The sequence below is a fragment of the Tauraco erythrolophus genome, chromosome 1 (genome assembly GCF_009769465.1).
Source record: "Tauraco erythrolophus isolate bTauEry1 chromosome 1, bTauEry1.pri, whole genome shotgun sequence".
Lineage (NCBI taxonomy): Eukaryota > Metazoa > Chordata > Aves > Musophagiformes > Musophagidae > Tauraco > Tauraco erythrolophus.
In genome coordinates, this window is record NC_141465.1 from 2,262,223 (window position 1) to 2,287,055 (window position 24,833).

The following is a 24,833-nucleotide window of genomic DNA, read 5'->3' on the forward strand; positions in this document are numbered from 1 at the left end:
ACACGCTACTAGCAGTGAGAATATCAGACCAAAACAGGCTCGTTGGGTGGGCAGGATAGGAAGGCTGTTGGAGAGAAAAGAAGCAGCAAATAGTTGAGAAGAGGCTGGGAGAGATAGGGAATCACATACTTCTGTTGGAAAAGATTTCAGTGCGCTTCGAGAGACAGAAAGACGCATGGGTCGCAGAGGGAGGCAGAAGGGAACAAAAAGTACAGTTTTATGAGAAGTAGGGGTGTTAGGTGGGTGGAGAGTTACAGAAATATATCCATTTCCCTCCCTCCCACTTTAAGATTTTTTTTTTTTTTTTCAGAGCTGTTCCTCTCTTTTCTCCTCTCCACAGCAATCAACCAAACTGGGAAGAAGAAATTTCTCTGAATTTAGTAGCAGATTGGTAGTAAACAAGTAAACAGAGTTGACAACTGTGGAAACCACAGGAGCAAAACCTGCTGAGTGACGAAGATGAGGACTCTTCCAGAGGTAAGGAAATGGGTCTGTCTTGCAGTCTGCTGAGGTACCTTCCTTGCACCTCCCTCTTTTTCTTCCCGTCACAGCTACATTGCTTATTGCCCTAGGAAACCAGAGCAGTTGAGTTTTTGACAGTTTGTACCCAGAAGGGGTTCATCTAGGTCTTAGAATTAATGATGTGGGATGTGCTGTGAGGATTTAGGGGTTCTTGCCTTTCCTGTTAGTCATCCTAATGGCCATTCTGAGTCTATATAATTCAGATACCTTTGATGCACTGACCAATAAGTAGCAGTAATAATAAGGTTATTTGCATTTTTTATTATATCTCCATTTTTTCAACAAATTATTTCAAGAAGGTGCTTATGCAGAAACATGCAAATTTTTTTTCCCCACAAATACTTGTGGGTAAATGTGGCATAGTTTTCTGAATGTGAGAATAACATGATAGTCATGTAGTGTGTTGTCCTTATCCTGATTTGGTGCCTTACATAAATAACTAGTAGAGTGCTAATTGCATATTTACAGACAAATTGCACTGAACTGTTCTCTCAGGGTTGCTAAAATGTACAAAACATTCAAGGAAAATAGAGATAAGTAAAGTTTTCTATGTAACTAAATACTATTAAAAAAGAAACGTGTACGTCGAGAGCTGTTCAGTGTTGCCAGAGCTGTGGCTGTGATGCAAACGGTCACTTCATTTTGTCTGCATTTCTCTGGCTGAAGAATTTGCAGAAATGTTTGGTTTGTTTGTCCATTCTCATGTTACTTTGTGATAAAGATCAGCCAACAATCGTAATTTTATACAGTTATTTGCCATGGTTATGCTTCAAACTTTTAGTAGTGCAGAATATTATTCAGCAAACTTTCTGTTTAGTTCCTCTTGTTAGCAGGTACTTTATTTCGAACACGGGTTAAAATACTATTTCTCAAATAGTGTTTAATGCACTCAATTTATGCGCTTATGTGATTTGCTGACAAAAGATAAATTTAAGAAAACGTTGAAGTTTGTGAGTTTTGGGACATCAGTCTGAAAACGTGTCATCCACATGACTAACGTGATAAACACAATTTGGGTAATAGCTCAAGTCAGTAATTCCTGAATAATCTACTGGCTGAAAAATAGTACCTCTAAACTGTCTAGTAAATAGTTATGAAAAATAATTCCAATTCTCCATGCCTTTGATCTCTTTATCTTAATTTACCTTATTTTCATAAAAGTTAGAAACTTCTTTTTCTGCAACAGCACTGAGCACTGGGAAAATGCAAGATGAGGAAAAATTAGGCAGAGGAGCTTCAATCTCCCTGCAGAATTCAGGGATGGCTCACAAACAGAAAGAGGGAAATGCTGAAGGAAAACTAATTTTTTTGACTGATTCAGTTGCATCAAACAGTTCTTGCTTTTAGTGATAACAGTACCTGTCAAGATTCTGTCAACTTAAGTCGTACTTGCATTTGAATTGGATGATTCATGTGGTACATAAATTCAAAATTATTCAGTTTATAATCGAGGACAATCAGAAGCCAGCTTTTAGGGATTTTGCATGCGTTTGATCTCACTTAGCTACAGTGAAGCCATTTAAATTTGAGGACTTGAACGTTCTTAAAAGCAGAGCATGAAAGAACTGAAACTGTACTGGAAATTACATTCATCTACAGCTTCATGCAAATACTCATTTGTCACAAGAAAGATGGGGAGAGGCTGTTCAGGAGGGCCTGTTGTGATAGGACAAGGGGTAATGGTTTTAAAATAGAGGGAGGTAGATTCAGATTGGATATTAGGAAAAAATTTTTTACCATGAGAGTTGTAGAACAGTGGAACAGGTTGCCCAGAGAGGTGGTGGATGCTCCATCCCTGGAGACATTCAAGGCCAGGTTGGCCGAGGCCCTGAGCAACCTGATCTAGTTGGAGATATCCCTGTTCCTTGCAGGGAGGTTGGACTAGATGACCTTTGAAGGTCCCTTCCAGCCCTAATCATTCTATGATTCTATGATTCTATGATTCTGTGTCTCACTGATAAGTGAGGCCCATATGGAAAAGCTCCATCAGAGATTAAAGGCTCTTCATCCTTTTCCACCGGCTTGTCCGACCTACTCACATGTCTCTTTATATGAAGCATGCTGGAGGAGGCAACCAAGCCCCAAAACCTACCACAGTAAAGTGCTTCTGCTTCCTGCAAGCCACGTCATTCCTGCATCCTGTGGCCTGGAAGTTTTTATATTCCACCTCCAGTTCCATCTAGTTAAATCCACGCTTCCTTGACCAAGGATCACTGAATTGGGAAGGGCTCTGTATTTCAGTGCCTGGGTTCTGTGAACCACTTGGTCTGTTTGTGGCATAAAAGTGAAGTTCGTGCTAGATAATCTCACAGGGATATTGCTCCGTTCAGTATCTTTATGAGAGTACTGGCAGAGCAGGTATTTGGCTGTCTAGATTTCTCTAAGCTGTTGTCATAAAAAAGATATAAGGGACAACTAAGTGTGATTGCCCTCCTCTTTTTTCTCTGTTTATGTAGGTCCACAAGTCCTCTCAAATCCAGCCCCAGTAACAGAGGCAAGATTAGAAAGACATTCCTTATGGAAGGTGAAGTGTTTGAAGAACACTTTTTATCCTTATGGCTCACATAACACAGACCTTAATCCAGTTTCTAAGTAGAGGTACACAACCGATTTCCACTCTCCTGTCTCTTCTTTTTGGGTGTGCTGGTTTTTTGGGGTATGCTGTTCTCAGTCAGGTACTTCTCTAGTTGTTTCACATTTGAGTCTTGAGGGGGATAGTCTAGTTCTTTACAGATTAATAAAAATCTATTATTTAGTGCATTTTCCATTTCAAAAGGAATATCATGTATAGGCTCAATATAGACCTATTGTTAACCAGAAGTTTGGTAGAAATTGCAATGAGTCTTGAAATACCAATTTCTTGTTAGTGTCTCCACAGCCATGCCATTTAATACTCAAAAGAGAGAAACAGATGTCCTCTGATAACACGAGACCAAAGAATTGCAAAATTATGGATATCTCAGAGTAGGAATAGATCAGATTTTCAATGTGAAAAACGAGAGGTCTATTGCAACAGAGAAATCAGGAGCATTGTAAATGTAAATCATTCACTCTCTCTTAAGTGGTGAGAGATGAGGACTTGCACGTTGAAGACTACTTTTTCTTCATCCTTTTCAGCCAAGCAAATGTTCTTTTTGCTCACCTCATACTGCTAGGTTGTGGCACTTACTCTCTACTCGAGGAGTAAAAGTTAAAAGTGGTTTACTACAGAGGCATATGAAAGGAATTTGGATTTCCTCCTTTATATTTCCTACACTGTACTTTGCCAGTACGGTCATGTTCTGTATCCAGCACCTTCTAATGCCAGGATTCACTTGTATGTACTTGCTCTCTGCTTAGTTATTCTGTATCCTGCCTAAATAAGCCAGGAGAATAGGATTTTAAGGTGAGAAAGCAGTTAGGTATTTAACCCTTGTAAGCAGTTTCCATGAGTCAAGTAAGCTGACACTTGCTTTGGAGAGGCTTCTGTTAATGACTGAACAAAATGCGCATTTGAAAGATATCAAATTATGAGGTCTGTTTTTCTGTAGCTTTCTGTGTTTCCTGTTCTGTTGATGTTTTCATACAGGAATTGTACGTAGTATATCAGGCAAGATGATTAACAGGAGGCTCATTCATTTCCTTAGCCTTCCCTCAGGTGAAGGAGTTTATGCTGTGAAGGGCTTCATTCTTGTAGGATTTTGCTTCATTTCTTCTTGTGATTTTTATAAAGATCTATGTTTTCTGGTTTAGTGGTGAAGAAGGCAGGTACTGAGCTTGGTGACAAATACAGTTTAGCTGCTGCACGGAAGGGAGCAGCAAGGGCAGACAATCGATGACCTGAGGGTCATGACAAGGCAAGCAAGAAGTAATGACTTTACCAACAAGGGGTGCACCCCCATGGTGTGGGAATGAGGGGAGTAAGGCAGGTCTGATGAGAGTAGCCAGGGTCAACCCAGAGTGTAGATTGCCAGGCAAGTCCATGGCAACAAGGCAGGTCCCAGGTCAAACCTGCAGAATCAAGTCTGTAGGTGAAGGTCAGGATCCAGCTCAACAGGGCACATGGCCAGCCATAGGCATGGCTGCTGCTGCAGCGTAGCTTAGATGGAGACCAGGCACGAGAGCTGCAAAAAGCAGCTCCCAAGTGAAGAAGCAGGCACCTCCACTGAGGCTGCTTCTAACTTTTTCTCAAGGCCCCAGGGCCTGTCAAGTTTTCTCAAATATTTTATTTTTATCAGACAACCAGGCTTGAGCACAGGGAGCTTAACTTGAGGCTGTGGGGACAGTGCAGGTCAGGCCCTGACATTGGCATGTAAAACTCCAAGTAGCATTTCCATCAGCTTTCACACCTATGAAGTTTACTCCTTGCTCACTCAACTATTTCTTCTCTATCCCTCTTCCTCCCAGGTTTTCCATTATCTTCTGGTTTGGTTTGGGTTGGGTTGGGTTGGGTTGGGTTGGGTTGGGTTGGTTTTTTTTTGCTTTTGCCTCCTTTTTCTCACTCTGTATTATTCAGTTATTCTACTGTTCATTTTTTCAGTTCTTTCCTTTTTCTTATATTATCAGCATTCATTCCCATGTCTGTGCTCTTGTTATCTGCTGTTCACCAGTCTTATGTACATCAAAGTAGATAGAAGCAGTGGACGCACAGAGTAAATGTAATTTTAACTAACTTTATCCAGGTGGACACTAGGAGTCTAACCTAACATAGTCATCCAGTATCCTAACATAGTCATCCAGCTTCCTTTGGAGTCAATGGAGAAAAAAATAACTCTGGATGATGCTTCAGCTCATCCTAAGACAGATGTCTGAAATAGAAGCTTTACTTGTAAGGTGCCTAGCCTTCTCCACTGGCTAAAAAGAAACACTTAGCTCATGAACACAACTAGATTTAAGTGAGAGAAAACCTCTCTGTATGTAAGATCTTCTCTGTGACTTACAGCTTACTGCAGTTTTTAGAATAGGGCAAATCTTTCTCCCGCTTGAACTGGACTAGAGGGATTAGGATGAAAGAGGGGAGATTTCGATTAGATCTAAGGAAGAAATTTTTTACGTTGAGGGTGGTGAGGCAGTGGAACAGGCTGCCCAGAGAAGCTGTGTCTGCCCCATCCCTGGAAGTGTTCCAGGCCAGGTTGGATGAGGCTTTGAGCAACCTGGTGTAGTGGAGGGTGTCCCTGCCCATGGCAGGGGGGTTGGAACTGGATGGTCTTTGAGGTCCCTTCCAACCCAAACCATTCTGTGATTCTGTGAGTCTGTGATTCTGTGATGCAGAAACTGTTTGTTGAGGAGAGATCTGAAATTAGTGGTCAGGTTGCCAGACTGTAGCAGAATCAGGCCCCCCAGTCCTAGCCATTCTCTCACTAGCTTTCTTCAGGAGGTATATGCAAGGTGATTCCACAAAACAGAAGGAACTATGCAGGGACAGGCCTCCTCATAGCAAGCTGGCTTTTTGATGCATAATTCATAACACTGTGCAACAGCTGTAGTTGGAAAAGGCAGGGAAACAAAGGAGGTGAGACAGCCCCTGGGAGTACAATCACCTAGATGACTTGGATGATTGTTGGTGTTCTGGCACTAGTCCTGTGAGTGATTTTCTAGTAGATCAGGTGGAAGACAGAGTTTATGACCAGTGGTAACTTCAATGTGAATTTTTCTTTCTTCATTTTTTCTGTTTGTCTCCTTTTTCTCTCTTCAGACCTGTGACCAGGAGCTGAGAACAGGTGCAAAGAACGAACGATGCCTTCAGCGGAAGAGCCTACTCCTGTGTACACTTCTCAGTACTCTCCTTGGCTTTACGCTGCTTATCGCCTACTTCATCATGACTTGTGGTCTAGGTATAACATGGGATATCCTTTTCCCTGCTTCCTCATCCACCCCATTTGTAAGACCCCTTTCTCTCCTGTCTGCCTCCATTGTATATTAGGCTTAGCATCTGTGTTAAGACTCAGACTTTCAGAATCTCAAAGAACCGTTAACACCAGTTGTAAAAAAGGTAGAGAGATCCCTGCACCTGTCCTCCTCCTCTGCCTGCCATTTAATATCTCTGGGCCCAGTTTTGAGGGAGAGCATTATTATGTGAGATTGCATCTCATTATCGTGTCGTGCTCTGACTGTAGTCGCCTCCAGGAAACGGGACTGAATCTGAGATTTGGAGCTCCTTCTCCGTCTTTCCATTTCTGACTTAATATGTCTAGTCCTAGTTTTCTAGCACAGACCAGTGCAGTCAAAGTGTAGAAAGAAAAGTCATAGTCTCTTGCTAATGGGGAAGCTGTGAGCGTAGACCAGAAATGCTAATTTGCCTTTCAAATTTGCTAAATTATCTCCAGAATGGTCCATGTAAATGTTTATGCGTATAGAATGCTTAGTACTGAAGGTGTGTTTATATTGGTGGATGCAGATGTTCCCTGCTCCAAAATAAACATTATTAACTCTTCATCTAGCATTTCTCTTTCACTCCTGTTACGTGTTGGGAGACCATTCACTATAGAGACCAAGGGAAAACTGTGAGTTTAGATCTTGTTTGTTTCCACTCTGCCTACCTCCTCCCATGCCAACTGTTGAAACCATAGTATGGAAAGTCTTGCTTTGTTTTACAAGTGGCTTATTTCAGTAACTAATTGGTCTGATCTGGTGTCAATACAAGACACTGAACCAAAACGAGAATACTTGCCCAGTGATTCGCAGCAGCTAGATAAAGCGAGTTTTAGATCAAAGCAAGATGTACTAGAAAGTCTTTGTCCTGTTTTAACAAATGTCATTGCTGAGAAATTTTCTCATCCTTGAACATCTCCCTCCACATTTTAAACTTATCTCCTTCATTTTTCTGTGCAGTATCTTTCTTTCACTTCATATGTTGACACCATCAGTTGCTTCTTGTTTATCATTTGGCTGAGTTTGGCTGATTTAGAGAAAATACACTGAGAAGGCAGAATAATCTAACCTGTGACTGCCTAGATAGTATGAACTAGTATGTCCAGGACACTACCTCTGGACTGATTACCTGTTCTTTATTTAAAGAATCTCCCTTTTAAAGTGCAAAGGCAATCTTCCTGGGAAGTGAAAGACAAAACACACTTTGTTCCATATTGAGCAAAAAACTTAGAAGGAATTCAACACTCTGCATGCAAAGGAGGTTGTACCAGAAATAAATATTTCAGGGGAAATGTCCCACAGATAACCCATACTTTTTTTTTTTTTTTTTTTTTTTTTTTTTTTTGTCTGGAGTTTTTCTCGCTCTCCACTGTCACTGCTCAGTTCTCTCCTATTTACTTCCTGCCCAGGATCCTGTGATGCCGAGCTGGGTCTTACACTGTTGGCCAGACTCCTGAATTCTAGGAATGACACTGTAGACCCCTGTGAGGATTTCTACAAATATGCCTGTGGCAGATGGGAAGGCAAACACTCAAGCAGAACCACAGAAGAATCACTAAATGTATTTGATGTGTTGTTGGAAGAAAACCAGTTGATCCTGAAAAGGCTTTTAGGTAGGGACAGATGATTGGTGTGTTACTTTCAACATCTTCCTTAGTCAGAGCTGAGAATACTGATAACTGAGAGCACAATCATTCCTAACAGGAACTGGGTCCAGTCTCTTTGTTCTTCTGTCATTACAGGTACAGATTTATTCTTGAGGATGTCATATTACAATAGCAGCATTTAAAACATTTTAGTTCCCCTTGACAAGTGTAACAGGTGAAAGTCACACTTGAAAATTCTGACAGCAACCCAAACCATTTTCCTGTTGCCTGGTGAAAGGAGACCATTTTAGTTGTGCTTGTCTGAATGTGCACTCTGGTCATGTATCCTGACCCCATGTGGGACTGAAGCCTAGATATGCACCACCTTCCTGTTGTGCTCCTGTTTCCATGCCAAGAAACTCACATATTTGGCCTCAGGAAGAGTCGTGGCACTAGAAGGTCTCTTGCTTTGAGTGACTGTGGGAAGTGTGGATGTATTTACTAAACAGTGCTGAACCAAAGTGCAGTGTAATATTTTATTACAACCTTTCTCTGCTGTAATACTGCCCCAACATTTTTTTTCCCCCACTTTTATAGTTTTTCATCTTTTTTTTTTTTTTTTCCTCAGAGGGCTCACAGTTTGGGATAAGAGGCTCAGCTAAGGAGAAAGCAATCCAGTTCTATCGCTCCTGCATGAATACCCAACAGATAGAATCCCAAGGAAGTCAACCATTGGAGGACCTCCTAAATCAGGTGAATGTTTGTGCAATTTCCTCTCCCTCCAGAAGATAATTCCTGCAGGGAAAAGGAAAGTGTGAATTTAGGGTCATATAGTGCTACATGATGGAATTTTGCTAACATGTGGCCCTGAAATAAGCTCCTAGTTCACAGCACAACTTCTAAGTGATAAATCTAGCTTTAAATGTCGTTTCAAGATTTGATTTTCTAACATCAGGTACCTGAATCTTGCCTCATGACCTTACATATTACTACAACCAAGACTGAAAAAGAGATCACTTTTAATCTCAGAAGCTCAGTTCAATAGGATCCAACTTAAAGATCAGGGAGCATCTTGGCAGAATGGGTGAAATTTTTGTGTCTAACATCTGATGGCCATCCACTGCTCCAGGCTTCAGCAGAGCCTGTTTAAAGGGGAAAATGCTTCTCTTCCCATTTTGGGAGACTCCTCTGAGTGCCAGGGAGGGTTGTACATCTTTCTGCCAGCAAGGGGCATTTATGCCCTGTCTCCAAGGACAATGCAGAATCTTCCAGCAAAAGGAACAGTGGCTTCAGACCCACCCATGAATCTGCTTGTCAGGGAGGTGGGACTTGTAATCCCTGATCCCTGGTTGTTCTTCTGGATGGCTTTAGAAAAATGAGACCTCTTTCCTTCTCCTGCTTTTTTCCATACACCTTGTGCTGTTGATAATTATCATTCCTTTTCTCTGTGTCATTTTCCAGTTCATGGCTTTGCTTAAGAGAAAGGGAGAGGTCATTTTAAAGCCAACAGGATACGTAGAAATCTTCATGGGTTTCCCTGTTGCTATTTGCTTTGGCGCTTCTCAGTTGTCCTAATGACTGAGCTGATAGGAGTGAAACAAAGATTTTGTAAACATGGATCAAACAAGTGTTTTCCTCACCTGCTGTCATGCTGTCTCTCTCCCTGTCTAGGTCGGTGGATGGAATATCACAGGTGTGGGGAAAGCAAAAGATTTTAATGAAACTCTTCAGACTCTCATGGGCAGATACAGCACCTTTCCCTTTTTCAGAGTCTATGTGGGACCTACTCCTTCTGACGTCAAGACCAATATTATTCAGGTGAGTGGACTAAAGAAAGAACATTCTCAGGAAGCACTGGGAATAAAGAGTCAGATACATGGTCTGTGAGACCCAGGCTTGCTCAACTTAAACCTCTGTTCTTCTCTGAAGAAAGTTTTCCTAAATTTCAGTAAGCTTACTGATTTATTACATAAAAAGCACTTATTTCTGGAAATTGAGCAGACGAGGAAGAATAAATTGCTTACTTGGTCATTTCTGCTTGACAGTGTAGACTGTACTTCATCGTGGAAGAGTCTGGTTCTTATGTTCACAGGATATGGCTAGTACAACAATGGACAGTTTAATTTTTTTTTTTAAAGAAAAAAATAAGTGATGCAAAAAGACCCCAATTGCTTACCATCAGTTGACTACTGCCCAGCCAGATCCCAAGCAATGACAGCCCTTACCAGCCTCCTTCACTCCCACTTTTATTGTTGAGTATGATGTCATATGGTATGAAATATCCCTTTGGTCGTTGGGGTCAACTGTCCAAGCTGTGTCCCCTCCCAACTTCTTGTGCACCTGCAGCCTACTCGCTGGTGGGTGGTATGAGGAGCAGAAGAGGTCTTGAAGCTGTGTAAACACTGCTCAGCAATAGCTAAAACATCCTTTTGTTGTCAACACTGTTTTCCTGACAAATCCAAAACATAGTCCCATGTCAGCTACTATGAAGAGATTTGACTCTATCCCAGTCAAAACCAGCACACCGTGCAGAAATATTTAACAATATGGTTTATATTTGTATATCAGTCACCACAGATTTGCAATGAGCTTGTAATTGAGCTGCAGAATATGATAGATGACAAAAACTACTTGGCAAGCATTTCCAAAAGTAAATTAACATTTCAAATTCTGTGACATAGAAATTAACAAAGCTGTTGAGCATATCCTCACATTTCCAGTGTTTCTGGAAATAGCGAGATGTTTTTCCTTTACTCCTTTTTGCAGATTGACCATCCTGAGTTTGAGATGCCACCTGAGAGTACATTCAAAGAGAAAAAATATCCTGAGGTAACATATCAGAGGCTGAAGGAAGGTAGAAAATAGCGATTTGGTGTAGGGATCTCATTGAATTGCCTCCTGGTTCAGAGTGGTCTGTTTCCATGGGTTACGGTCAGTGACCTCTGAAAATGTCTCCAGAAGGAATTATTTACAAAAATCTCTACTTTTCCGAAAAGATAGTCTGTAAAATATAACCCATTTTTAGATGCCAGATTTAAAGCTTCTAGTGTAGAAACAGAATGTTACGGTTTCAATTTCTGTTTGCTGAGTTATATGAACTCGACTTCCCTCTAGGTTTCAGCTTGAGTGAGTGTTTGAAAGAAGTGTTCTTGTCCAAAGTAAGGCTTTATGACTTAAAATGTGTATATTGGGGTAGTTTTAACCTAAGCTGGAGAAACAAGCTCTTTAACCTTGGGAGTTATTGCAACAAAGTTAATTTCATCACAGCTCTGTCATTTCTCTGAGCTTTACAAAAACTGAGTTGATTTCAGTTTCTCAATCCGACTCTTTCAGAAAAGTCCTCCAAAAAATAAGCCTGTCTACCCATCACAAGCATTAGTTCGATGCCTCATGAACACAGAAGCAAGAAGCTGGCATTTTCTCTCCAGCAAGAACAGTGGCTCATTATATCACTACATCTCTCTGCTTTGGCTCTAGAGATAGCAGGCCTACATCTCTAAAATGATCCTGATATTTAATATAATTGTAAGCTGGGACAAAAATAACATTTTGGGAATTCAGTGTTCTTCACTGAGTGGGGAGCTGTAGTTGGCAAACTGTATTCCACATGAAGAATTGCAAAAGGATGTTGCAGTGAAGAAGAGAGTTTTAGGGACAGGGCTGCAGTGGTGGATGATCTACTTGAGGATATGGTTTAATGGGGATTAGGGATGGTTGGACTCGATGATCTCTAAGGTCTTTTCCAACCTAGAAATCTATGAATGAATGAATGGTTTCAAAAGATTGAAGCTTATATGTTCAAGATGGATGGCTGGCTGGCTGGATGGATAGATGAATGGATGGGGCAACTAATTTTCACTCGTGTTTCTCCCACTCATCATATGCTCGGTATTGCAGGTTCTCCGCGTGTATCTCTCATATTTGAAGAAACTGGGGAGCCTACTTGGAGGGCCACAGGATGGTCCACCTGATTCCTTTTCCCTTACCTTGTCCTTCATCTCTAACCTCCAGCGAGCTGTCACCCCGCTGCAGGAAAGACGGCAGAGGGGGATGCTGTTCTTTCGCACTACCATTGGGGAGCTGCAGGTATCTGTGCCTTAGCAACACAACTACAGGTGACATTCACTTTCTGAAGATCCGGATCCAAAGAGGCATGAGACACTCATGCCATTCCCTTGCAGCTTACACTTGGAGTCTGTTGAGATTTAAATAACCTGTTAATTTATGGTCTTTTATTGACAGCAGTCAGGCCCACAACTCTCCCCTCCCCAGTGCTAATGCAATTTTTAAAAAGTCAATTCTTCTTTTCTACTATAATCAATACTCACATCATAAAAAGAGTCTAACTTGTTGAAAGTATCCTTTAACAGTATTAGAGACAGTATCCCAGTTTCCCTATTATTTCTCATCAGCCAATTTAGATTTAGAGTTCAGCATTGTTTTCCTTGTAGGAAAAGGCACCTGCTATTGACTGGCTGTCATGTCTCCAGGCTGTCTTCCATCCTATGCCAATGAACCTCTCTCAGCCAATTGCAGTGCATGACATGGATTACTTGAAAAACATGTCACAACTCATCGAACAATGGCACAAGCAAAGGTAGGAGTCAGTATCTATGGTTGTGGCTGTTCATGCCTCAAGAAATATTAACTTCAGATACCATGAATTCAAGAGGTCAGTGTTAGAGGCTGCTGAACCCAGTAGCCCAACAATTGCCAGGCTGCTGTGGCTCTATATCCACAGGTTTAGCCAGTACTAAGGCTCAGCGTATATTCCCAGTAGGCTTGCACATGAACTCACCATGTATGTACGTACATATAATTATATCTATATATATATGTCTATATATATGTCACACAGATCAACAGAGATGGAACACAGTGCCTTTACTGGCACCCACCCACCCACAGCACTCAAACACGAACAGCTCGGACAGCCTAATCCTGTTCCTCTTCTCCAGCTGATTGGAGTTGGTCTATACTAGTGAAATATATCTATGTACACACACAATAATGGATCATTCCAGTAGCTGGTCTTAGATATCTAGTCTGTCCAGAAGCTGGCCTCAGATCCCCTGGTGTCCCCAGCTGCTGGCACCTGGATATATGAGCCTCTGAGTCTTGCAGCCCTACTTTGGTTGTTGGAACTCTGGTCTCTTCCTGTTACCAATATGTGTATACAAGCAGATGTCTCCAGTAGCTGGCCCAAACTGCCAGTCTCTCCAATAGCCAGCTCTCAGACTCCTTGCCTTTCCACTGCCCAGTCCCATCCCCACACACAGACAGCAGATTGTTATTTAAGAAGAGCATTTAACAAGATAGGACAGATTCTAGAGACCATGTGCAGGGCTCAATCAGACAGACATCCTGGCAAGCCACAAGTTTACACTCAACCATTCCCTCTTACCTCTTTTCTTCTCCATTTTCCCACGCGTGTTTCCCCTCAATTCTCCACAACCCTTCCCTTTCCCTGCCTTTGGTCCTTCCCATAAACATCCCACAATAAGTCTTGCAGAATCCCACAGATCCCTCAGAATATTCTATAATAAATTTCACCCAGTCCTGAAAATGCTCTTTCTCCTTCTTCCTGTAAAGGAAGTTCTGTGCCCCAGCAGGCAACTACCCCTTGAGCCTTCACGGTGTTCTGGGGAGAGAGTTTCTTTGGTTGACTCATGTCAAGTCATCCTCCTTTGATAGCCCCAGGTGTAGTCCATTCCGAGTACTTTGTTGTCATTGCTCAGGTCACTGGAGTTCCCCTGCCTCAAATTATTCCTCTGACACTTGCCACCTGTTGGTGTTTATAGTGACCAGCCTTCAATCTTCAGTATTTTTAAGTGTCGTTTTCCTACAGGGTCCTTCACATTTATATGATTGTTTGTCTGGTTGGGAATCTGTCCCCAGCCCTTGACAGTCAATTCCAAGATGCACGCCTGGAGCTATCTAAGATTCTTTATGGAAAAACAGGATCTGAAATGGTGAGTTAGCCTTTAACCATCTTCTTCAGCCTCCCCAGCAGCTGAATAGCCTAGGACACATCTTCTGGATGTTCCCTTGATACCTTGTCTGGATGGAGTTTCTTAGATTTGGGGAGGAAAACTACTCTCTATAGACCATTAAATGCTTCCTTTTTCTCAGATAAATGTAGGAGTAGACATGGCACACAAAACTTTTGAGAGCTAAGTGCAGTGTATCATGGGATAGGGAACAATAGATGATCACCTTTCTTAGCTAGCATATCTGTCTTCTTATCTCCTTGTCCTCACTCTCACGTGTCTCTATTTCTTTTCTCTTCTTACAGATCCCAGCTGAGCGCTGGAGGAAGTGCTTGACTGATACCAGCTCTTTCTTTGAGCCAGTTCTGGGGCAGATGATTGTGCAAGAAATTTTTCCTCAGCAGACCAAGAAACTTGTAGGTATTCATCTTCTTAACCCCCAAGTAGAGCTCAGCTTCATCTCTTTCCTTTTTGACATATCAACTTAAGACCACATCAAGGCAGCAAAATCATGTGTTCACAATTTTGTGAAGGAGAGACTCAGATTGTCATAACTTCGGAAAGAGAGTTCCAGCACAAAATATTTGTCGATACGGAATTTTCATTTCACTCAAGAAGTGAGGCAATCATTTGGTCCATTCCGACTGAATGAAAAAGGATTATGTTTCCCTCCTAGTTACCTTGAGAGGCAAGATGAAAAGAAGTGTGAGAGAGAATGGTGAGCTCTGTGAGGAACCACTGGATGCCAAACAACTTAAGCCCAAATCATTGTAGAAACTGATTCCTCTTTTATTACAAGAAGAGGAATTTTTCCCCAATTTTTCTGTGGTTGAAATGTTGGAAAATGGGAAGATGGTAGCTTAACCTGAACAAGGTTTTTCTGCACTTCTGACTGTGCTGCCTCTTCTCTATTGCAGGTTGAGCAGATGTTCTCTGAGATCCAAGATGCCCTCTATGGCCAACTGGATCAGTTAGAGTGGATGGATGAACAGACTCGCCAAGAGGCTAAAGTCTTGGTGCGTGCTAAAAGTTACAGAGGCCTTCCTTTCCCTGAAGGCTTTGGAGAAGGAACAGAAGGGGCCTGCACCTTCACGTATTCTTACCTGCTTCTACAGGCACACGATCTTAAATAGATGCCTTATAGACACTGAAAATTGCAGGTGGTTTTACGAGTGCCACCATGCATGTATGATGGTACCTTGATGTGTAGGCATAGAGAGGCTCAGTTTGTGCATGAATACTCTGAATTAGTTGGTTTGAGGCACAGTTCAATTTTATACACCTAGAGAGATTAAAAACTCGAAAGCTGAATACCAGAAACCAATGCTATAAAGAAAAAGAAGAGTGGAACAACATCAGGCCTCAGGTTTTTGAGTTAAGAAAGCAGAGTAGCAGGAGAAGATGTCTTGTTCAAGCAGAGTAGCTGTCATTTTGAAGGGCTGATTCACAGATCATGTTTAGGTTGTTTAGAAACAGAGTTTTAAAAGGGCTTCTAGAAGGTAAAGCCTCTTACTGGTCGTGTTTCTTTTTGTTCGTTTGTTTGTTTATTATGATTTTAGGTTTCCAAACTACAAGTGGAGATTGGCTATCCAGCTCACATACTCCAGACTGCCAAAGTGAACCTGGAATACCAGAATGTGAGCTATATAATGTAAACATGCCTGCCTCATTATTGGCAGTTTTCCTGTATCAACCGCTGTCTTGTCTGCTTCTAAAAGAGGCAATGACCTCTTGAGCAATGAACATTTCCTACTGTTCATTTTCTGAGAATGTACAGGCCCAGAGAACCTTTCTCTATGGCTTCTAGATTGTTGCCTATGCTGTCTCCTTTTTAGAGTGGCAGGCCTGATAGAGATTGGTTGTGACCTGCTTGTATGTTCTGTTCAGCTTGCAGGTGACATTCCCATCATATCTTAAACCGAAGGTCTTTAGAACTGGGAGAGAAAAATCCACAAGTATTCCATTGGTTTGTCTTTTGATGAACCCGTTTTTGAATCATGGGACTTTTCTTTTTCTCATAGTGTCCAATTCGTTCCTTGCTTATGCCTTATGACAGTCATATTACCTGTCTCTTCCCTCAGTTGGAGATAAATGAAGACACTTTTTTCCTCAACGTGGTGGCTTGCTTGAAAGTACTGAGGGAAAATTCCTACTTGAAACTCCTTCAGCATCACCCACAGGATAAGTAAGTGTCAGATATTGATCTGAAAAATGCAACAGAATCACACACTCATGGACTGGCTGAGGTTGGAAGGGACCTGTGGAGATCACCTAGTCCAACTCTCCTGCTCAAAGCAGGATCAGCTGGAGCAGGTCACTCAGGACTGTGTACAATTTTATGCCTACACCTCTCTTTTACTGGGGAAGGATGGAGAGGGCAGGTGGGGATGGGGGAAAACAGAGCTGGACACATTCCTTCCAGATGTGGTCTCAGTAGTCCTCAACAGAGGGTCATAATCACCTCTCTTGACCTGCCAGCAATACTTCTAAAGCAAGACAAGATGCTGTTGTCCTTCTTCAATTGCAAGGCTACATTGCTGCATCCTGCTTAAAAAAGCCTTGAATCTGGCAGCCTGTCTTGTATTCAAGCTGAGCTCATGCTGCCAAAAAACCCCACCGTTGTGGAAGGAGCCCCAGACCCCTGAAAAAAGAACCTTTTTTGCCCACGCACCCCTGAGTAAGAGGGATAGGTGGTTCTCCTGGACTTAGCAGCAAAGCAAACAGCAAAGCGCTGTGATGACACGGATGCTGGCAGGGTCACCTCAAAAGCAGGACACAGGGTGGCAGGCAGCATTGACAGGCATGCTTGAGACCTTGCACCACCTGAAGAATATTCCATGCAGGACTTCATGGGAGGTCGCTAATCATGACTTGTCTGACAGGGGAGTTGTGAGGATGAATCCCTTAATGTGTATGAAAGCTAAGCTACTAGCTCTGACTGGTAAACCAGTGCAGCTTTATTTCAAACACCTCTAACTCGAGATAAGGTGAAAGAAATCATCATTTGCTGCTGTCGTATGAACAGTTCTACTGAGCAGACTGTTTTTGCAAGCTCAGTGGAGGAGAGAAGCAAGGTATGAGATAGGAAGTTAATACATTCTCTCATTTCTCTTTTTCTGCTTCTAGCTGGCACGTATCCCCCTGGGCTGTGCATTCATACTACTCCATAAGGCACCACATGGTGGTCTTTCCTGCTGGCATGTTCCGCAGCCCTTTTTTCCACATGGAGTTTCCCAGGTATGATGTGGCTGCATATTTGGAAGCTTAATGTAGTCCCTTGGCTGCACCATGTTTCCAGGAAGAATCTTAATGGGTCTGTCTTTGTCCTCTTTTTCTTATTGCATCCCAGAAAGACACAGTGAAGTAGGGAAAACCAGCTTTTTCTAAAGCCATATCTCAACAACAATACATGTCATTAGAGTTAATGAAGGCAGGATCTCATTCACAGACTTCATTATTATGATGGCTTATTAGCTACAAATACTTTAATGCAAGCCCATAGGACAATTTTAAGCATTGGTTGAGTAATTTACACTTGTATTTGCATTTTTACAAAGTACCAGATCTGAGAGACAATCCATAAAAAGCTTCTGTGTTCTTCTCTCAGAGTAGAATGTTCCTGGGCAGCCCGCAGTTGTGCTCAGAATGTTCACCTGGCCTCTTTTTCTTTTCAAAAGCTTTCTTTTCATGTTTATTTTCCAGTGCTGTGAACTTTGGAGCCATCGGGGTCTTCATGGCGCATGAACTTCTTCATGCATTCTATGGTTATGGTGGGTACCAGCTGTGGCGTCTTTGGTTACTCTTCTAGGTCCCCAGTTGAACTTTCTTTCAGGAGATCTTAAATCCTGGTCCCTATATCAATGTATAAATATATTATTAAGGTAGATGAAGCTAAGGAAAACCTGTTCCATGCCATGCTGACTACTAAGAAGACTCAGTAATTGATGTGAGGAATACAGGTGAATGCCAGAAATGCCTTTACTTTCTAGGATTTTTTTCCTCACAGTGCTGCCTGGGGGATGTCCTACATGCAACAAGAACGCACTACAGAAATCTATAGACTGCTTGGTTGAACAGTATGAAAGCTATGGCTTTAATGTCAATGGTACTTCCACACTGCTGGAGAATACAGCTGACACTGGAGGGCTTGCCATCGCTTACCAGGTATCATAGTCTACTTTCTTCTCTGATCTCATACTCTCATCACACAACTCAACTGCCACGTCACAAGATTTCTCTGCTCCATCCCTCTCCTACGTGCCACTCCGGATGCAGATTTCTTGCACCCCTGTGCCAGTGCAGCATGTGTCCTGCATGTCCTCTGCTATTCCAGACATAGGTTCCTCACAAATCTCACTAAGTCCATGTAAGACCACTTCTTCCCTTCACCAGATCTGGGGTGGGCATTTCTTTACTTCCCCATTTATGTCACGCATACAAAAGCGTGTTATATGATTTTTTTTTAACTCATGCAGTATTTCAGCAGTTTAATTAACTACTGAGTTCAGAGTGCTCTGAGGTCTCTAGGTCTCAGATGGCACTTGTCACATTCTTGCACGAAGAATGCTGGGAGGTAGAAAGTCTTTGAATTTTTGTTCGAATATTTGTGACTTTCTTTGAAAGCAATTTTCATTCTTTCATAGTGCAGTCACCACATCTCTTACGACAAGTGTGTGTGGTTGTGTCTGAAATGGGGAGCAAAGGAGTTGCGTTGTTCTTCTCTCATCTTAGAGTTACAAAGTGCATGGCCAGCAGCAGGGATCCTCATAGTGAGGAGAGAGAGTGAAAAACTTGAGAATTTATTATATATATATTAGATCAATGCATTTCATTGATAGAAGACATGGTTTTGGGACACTACCTGAAGGACGTTTTTTTATTATAAATTTTCTCTTTCCTACAGGCCTACAAGAATTGGCTGAAAAAGCACAAAGAAGAGAAGGACTTACCTAAGATTGGACTTTCGCAGGACCAGCTTTTCTACCTCAGTTTTGCTCATGTAATGAATTCTAGGCTAGTCACGTGTCTCTCTCACTTTCCGTTGTCTTCCACATTATTAGAGTTTGTCTTCCTCAATTTTCAATCACTTCTTCCTCTTTTCACACAACTGGGAGTGACCGATGTTTCTGGGAGATCCGGAATCTTATTTAGAAAGCTAAAATTCACATATAGGGCCTTCAACCTGTTATAGATCTCAAAGCTAACAAAAGGCCTGCCTGTAAATGCATCTTTTAAAAAGCTCTGAAATCTGCCAAAATGAAGTTGTAGCAGACAAGTTGTGTCAGGGAAAGCACGCTTCATTGCCAGCTTCTGAGTACTTTTTTTTTTGGAAAGTGGAATTGTACTGGAAAAGTCACTTATCTCTCCATCCCCTCCTTCCTATCACAGTGAATAACTGGATGTCATGTCATTCTGAGTGATCGATAGTGAAAAAAAAGTTTAGAATGTTATTTAGAGATGAAGAACTAGAAGAACATGCACATATGGTTCAAGATTGCTGTGGGAACCTGGCCTAAGGATTTGTGCAAAGTTGTGCTGTTGAGTTCCTCGTGACAGATCGTTAGATTTTTGTGCTTGGAGAAGTCTCATGCTTATAAGTCGCTGTAATCGTGCAAAGGGAAAAGTTTTGTGCATGTATTGGATTAGGTCAGAGCAGCGTGTAGAAAAGCCTTTCTGAAATCACAGATTGTTGGGTCTTGGTGGCAAGATTTGCCTTTCAGAGGCTATGTAGCAGCTACTGCATCATTTGTCAATGAATAGAGACTGAAATCACGAGAGTGAAGACTTGGATTTCCCGTTTAACACCATTAAAGTCATGTAATCTTCCCTCCAATGTCTTGAGCAGTAACTGGATGTTGTGTAAGTCCTCTCCTTTCTTGATGAGCATTCACTGCTTTTGCTCAAGAAGCTGAATCTAGACACTGAGACCACATCTATACTGTTATTTTAGATGGAGTCCAAGGTTGATGAGCCTAAACTCCAAGGTGGTCTAAATTCCCTGTGTTCTGGACTACACAGCATAGAAAAAGAGCAGATGGTGAAACTGGGACAAAGAAGTTTAGGGAAAGGGAAAAGAGTCAGAAATTGTGGTAAAAAAGGGAAAGATCTGAACATTGTTGGCACCTATGTAAGTGTGTTTCCTTGTTTATTCCAGCAGCAGAGGTATGAGGAACCTCAAGTCTTGTTCACATTAGGACTTCCAGCCAAATGGACTTTCCTATTTTGCTTCCTTTCAGGCAATGTGTGGACACCAGGATCCTGAGAAACTACAGTCTTCCATGAACACAGATCCGCACAGTCCTTTGCCACTTCGTGTCTGTGGGCCTGTCAGCAACAGCCAGGACTTTGCGAAGCACTTCCACTGTTCCAGAGGATCCCCAATGAACCCCGACAACAAGTGCCACATCTGGTAATCTGCATGGAAAAGGAGGAAGAGAGAGATGACCCCAGGGAGAGGAAGACCTATGAAAGTATGGCCATCTTCTCAGGGCCCCTAGGGTGACGTGGTGCTCTTATCCACTCTCTAACTTCCTTTTCTTCTTATCTTTTCCTCAGCAGTTGATGGTAGCAAAATTCTTAAATGGAGCTCTTAGGGGAAGAGAGTCTCCTACTGCTCTCAGCACACTATCCCAGATGCAATAACTCTAGAGTTTAGCAAGTCTCAAGGTAGCAAGATGAGTAGCCAGTCTCTAGTAGGCAACAACTTCTGAGGACTTGCAAACAGGACTTACATTCTTAGTCCTGTTCAGTGCATTTCCCTGCGTGCTCCAGCAGCCTTGTGGTCGTGTTGAATGGACAGGGCAATAAGCTGGAGCTCTAAGACTATGGGTTACTGTTCAAACCACACACATAAGTTACCAGAGAGGCAAGAATCCTCTTCTTCTGCCAACAAATGGAGATGGATAGTAGGAAGGACTCAGTAGCCCCAGCGTCTAGGCTGAAAGAGAAGTCACTTAGTAATGAAGGTTACTGGAGGCCTTCCCTGTTCTGTTTTTGTTTCGTCAACAAAACTCCTAAGAGACAAAAGACGAAAGAGGAAAGCATCCCCATGGGTGGGAGGGGGTTTGGGAGCTGAGAACACATTATCTTCTTTCTTTCGTTTTCAACAAGATTCTCTTTTTTTTTTTAGTCTCCATTTAGGGTTGAGGTTATGGTTGAGGGTGGAATATGGGACAGTCACAAGGGTTTCCAGAAGTCTCTGAAGACTGAACAATTAGAATGTCAAGAACTTCTCTGGATCCTGAACTTGGTTGTTTCATCCCTACATTTGTAAATATTTACCATCCATAGAGAGGAGTAGAGCTGCTGTAGGATTTTACTTTCTACTTGAAATCGAATTTTAGATATTAATTTACTTTAGAGGAAAAAAAGAGTAAGAAATAATATATTTTAGGGTAGCAGCAGAAGAGCTTAAAGCACATTCTCAAAAGCAATCTAATAATTACATCAGTTTCAGGTTCTGATAACTAGAAAATTTATACCAATGTTCTAAAATTTACCAAAGTTAATAAGTATGCAAAATACTCCTACCTTTTGCATAATCTTCAAACTGTTCTTGATTATGGGAGTATTTTTATTTTACTTATTATATTGGCTGCCTGGGGATTGGTTGTGAAATAGACGATGACAAGTGGAAACATCTCTTATCAACGTAAGCATTGTAAAAATTGTGAAAATCCTAATGACTCTGTTAATCCTTTCCAAGAACTAACCAACGCAGCAAAATATTTCCCGAGAACAGACTGTTCAGAGATTTTGTTTTCATTGATTAACTAAAATATTAATAAAGTGTTTGCTTCAGAGAAAAAAAAATTACTTTGCAGACTTTTTGTGATCAGGCCTCTTTCTTTGTCCTGTATTTGCACTGTGCCCAGCACGACTGGAGTTCTTAGCTGAACTTCATGAGTAATAAATAATAATGGAAAAAAAATTGATTTCTTTATTCATCGTAAAAAAATAACAAAACTGGGCTTGTGCTTATCTTTACCATTTACTGTACACTCTTCCTCCAGTTGTTTAATCAATTTTGTCCCAGCAGCCTTTTCCAGACTGTCTTTCTTTCAGATGCTAATAGGGATTGACATTGAACCAGACCTTGTGTGTAATATAGAAATTATTTCAGTGTACTGAGACTACTTGGCTTCTTTGTTTATAATGTACAGAAAAGGCAAAAGCTATTGACAGTCTACATTTTGAGGAATCTTTATCTTTTCTTGTATCTATCTTGTTAAGTCTATGGGGGGGACGGTTCCCTGGAATATGCAATTTTTTCTTATTCTTAACAATGTATGATGAATTTATGAATATTCTGGTTTTTTAAAAGACAGGGTCACCCTTGAAGTTGGTGAGTTGAATCAATTCTCGTTTGTTACTATGATGTTTTCACACAAAGAACATATGGAAAGTGCAAGAAGGGAGGTCTGGCTTAGAAGAAAAGTGCATGAGTCTGGGACTGAGAAGTTATGGTGTTTCTCAAGGAAACACGTTCAATACGTGCTCAAAATTCCTGCCCTGGTCCTCAGTGTTGCAAGTTCCCTGGGATATGGTTGGTGAAGAGAAGCCATGCTGCCTAGTAGGTGATCATGAAACACAGGGAGATGTTCAAATTGTTATCATCCATGACCACAGAAATTATCTGATGCTTTATGTCACGCATAAAATAAAGAACACAACGCTGCCAGTGCTCAGGAAAAGAGCCAGATCCAACAGCAGATCCTTCACCGCTGAATTCCTCAGCCTCTGTGAGTCCTCGTGCTGCACCATGCTGATCACTTCCGTTCCTTCCCCTGTCGACGAGGCCACGAACGTTTCCTCCATCTGCTCCCAGCCTGTAACGGGGTGTGTGGGAACAACATGAGCTTGCTTCTTGTTGTCTTCTGCCATACTTGGATCCTTTTCACCTCTGCTTCCCTCCATTTTTTTCTCTCCCTGCTTCAAAGCTTTCAACTCCATTTCAGCCATGCTGTGTGTCCATTTTCTCCTTCATACTAAGCAGTTTTCTATTCATACTCCTTCTCACTCTCTGCTTCCCTTGTCCTTTTCTTGTTTCCATTCTTCCTCACTCAGCATATATTCCTCTATGCTCACCCTCCCCATAGCATCTTCATCATTACCGGGTGTGATTCCTTGATGTATGTGAATGTGAACGCTCAAACCTGGCCTGAACTTCTCTCCCTTTGCCTTGCTAAGTGCACGCAATTGCAGCGAGGTGGTAAGTGGTCGTCCTGGAAGGGGAGACCATCATTAACTCTATTTTACAGGAAGAAATGCAGTACAGAGAAGCAAGGCACTGGAAGAACTGGGGACTGGAATCTGGACTCCTGTGGTTTGACGCTTGCAGGATTTTTTCTTTCCCCTTCTTTCCTTAACACCATCTTGCTCATCTTTTTGTTACAAGTGTGTCTTTTTTCCATTGATATTCTCTTCCCTAATTTTAGTACTCATACATTTGGCAAATTTCCCCACATATTTCTCCACTGTATTGACTATTGCCTGTCTTGCTTTCTGTCTTCCCATGCTGGCTCTGCTTCTAAGAGTTGTTCTCCCTGAAATGCTGCACTTTGATCGTTTCCTGGGTATGCTATGTGCAGTGACAATGCCTCCTTTTTCTTCCTCAATTTCATTGCTGCATGACAGACAGGAGAAAAGGGTCCAGTAGAGTAAAGACACAGAAGGAGGGAAGAGGAAAGAGAAGCATGGCTCAGACACTACCCAGGAAACAGTACTTGAATGGCCAGCATGTCACAACCTCTAATTTTTGTTTTAAAAGAGACCTATTGTCATGTTGAGAGGAACTGATAACCTCAGAGAAGGTGCCAGATCTCCAAAGAGAGCAAACCAGGGTCAGAAGCCATTGCCTTTTCCAGTGCACACTCGGTCAGGTTTTTTTTCAGGAATTAGGGGCAGCGTTTACTGACTTGCCACAAGGCAATTTAAGTTGGTTTAGATATTGCTCTCTCAAGCAGTAGCCTGATTTTTTAGAGGGACCTGGGTGTTAGGAACATTGCTTCTTATTGCAGGTAGGATCTTCTAAGAATTTATCGTCCCCTTAGAAAGTTTTAACTCTTGCCTCTAAGATTCTCACAGGACTTCTGGCTTCCTGGTTCCACCACACTCTGAGGAAGCTTGGTTTGGAACAAAGTGTCTGCTTCCTTATGACTTTGTTTTGAGAAACCACCAGTCTCTGGGCAAAGAACTTTACTATGGGACTACATCCCATCGAGTACCAGTAGGAGAGGTGGCAGGAGAAAGACTGTAACTACAATGGCAAATGTGACTGTCTCCCAAAACGAGTATCAGAACGCTGGACAAGACAAGTGCAGAGCGCAATGAAATATTCATATGAGCACATTACTTATATGAATAAGAGTTCTTGCCTGAAAAAGGCCTTTGAAATCTTTTATTTCAGAAATCATAGAATGGTTAGGGTTGGAAGGGACCTCAAAGATCATCTAGTTCCAACCCCCCTGCCATGGGCAGGGACACCCTCCACTATACCAGGTTGCCCAAAGCCTCATCCAGCCTGGCCTGGAACACTTCCAGGGATGGGGCAGCCACAACTTCTCTGGGCGACCTGTTCCAGTGCCTCACCACCCTCAGAAGAAAAAATTTCTTCCTTAGATCTAATCGAAATCTCCCCTCTTTCAGTTTAAAGCCATTGCCCCTTGTCCTATCACCACATGCCCTTGTAAAAAGTCCCTCTCCAGCTTTCCTGTAGGCCCCCTTTTAAGTACTGGAAGGCTGCAATAAGATCTCCCTGGAGCCTTCTCTTCTCTAGGCTGAACAGCACTTTCTCCTCACTCTCCTTCTTTAGCATCTTCTTCCTTTTCACCTTTCCTGTACTTTTCCATTGTAAGAGTCATCCCAGATTAATTCTTTTATCTTT

General features: G+C 42.0%; 1 protein-coding gene across 5 annotated transcripts; it reads left to right on the forward strand.

Annotated features, from left to right (window-relative positions):
- On the forward strand, window positions 1-24,362 carry KEL (Kell metallo-endopeptidase (Kell blood group)). 5 transcript variants are annotated; one of them, XM_086616811.1, is made up of 19 exons: window positions 1-239; window positions 311-477; window positions 6,197-6,335; window positions 7,782-7,985; window positions 8,587-8,711; window positions 9,630-9,776; window positions 10,725-10,787; window positions 11,856-12,044; window positions 12,410-12,555; window positions 13,807-13,930; window positions 14,254-14,364; window positions 14,866-14,964; window positions 15,508-15,585; window positions 16,030-16,133; window positions 17,075-17,185; window positions 17,651-17,722; window positions 17,938-18,112; window positions 18,852-18,947; window positions 20,185-24,362. In XM_086616811.1, exons 2-19 carry the CDS (start codon window positions 460-462, stop codon window positions 20,359-20,361), a joined length of 2,178 nt encoding a protein of 725 aa, XP_086472937.1. In that variant the 5' UTR covers window positions 1-239; window positions 311-459; the 3' UTR covers window positions 20,362-24,362. The 5 variants fall into 5 exon arrangements, with proteins under 5 accessions (XP_086472937.1, XP_009989155.2, XP_086472950.1 ...); XM_009990853.2 differs by having other exon boundaries at window positions 17,651-17,718; window positions 17,955-18,112; XM_086616824.1 differs by lacking the exon at window positions 15,508-15,585 and having other exon boundaries at window positions 17,651-17,718; window positions 17,955-18,112.
- Window positions 24,363-24,833: the final 471 nt, after the last annotated feature.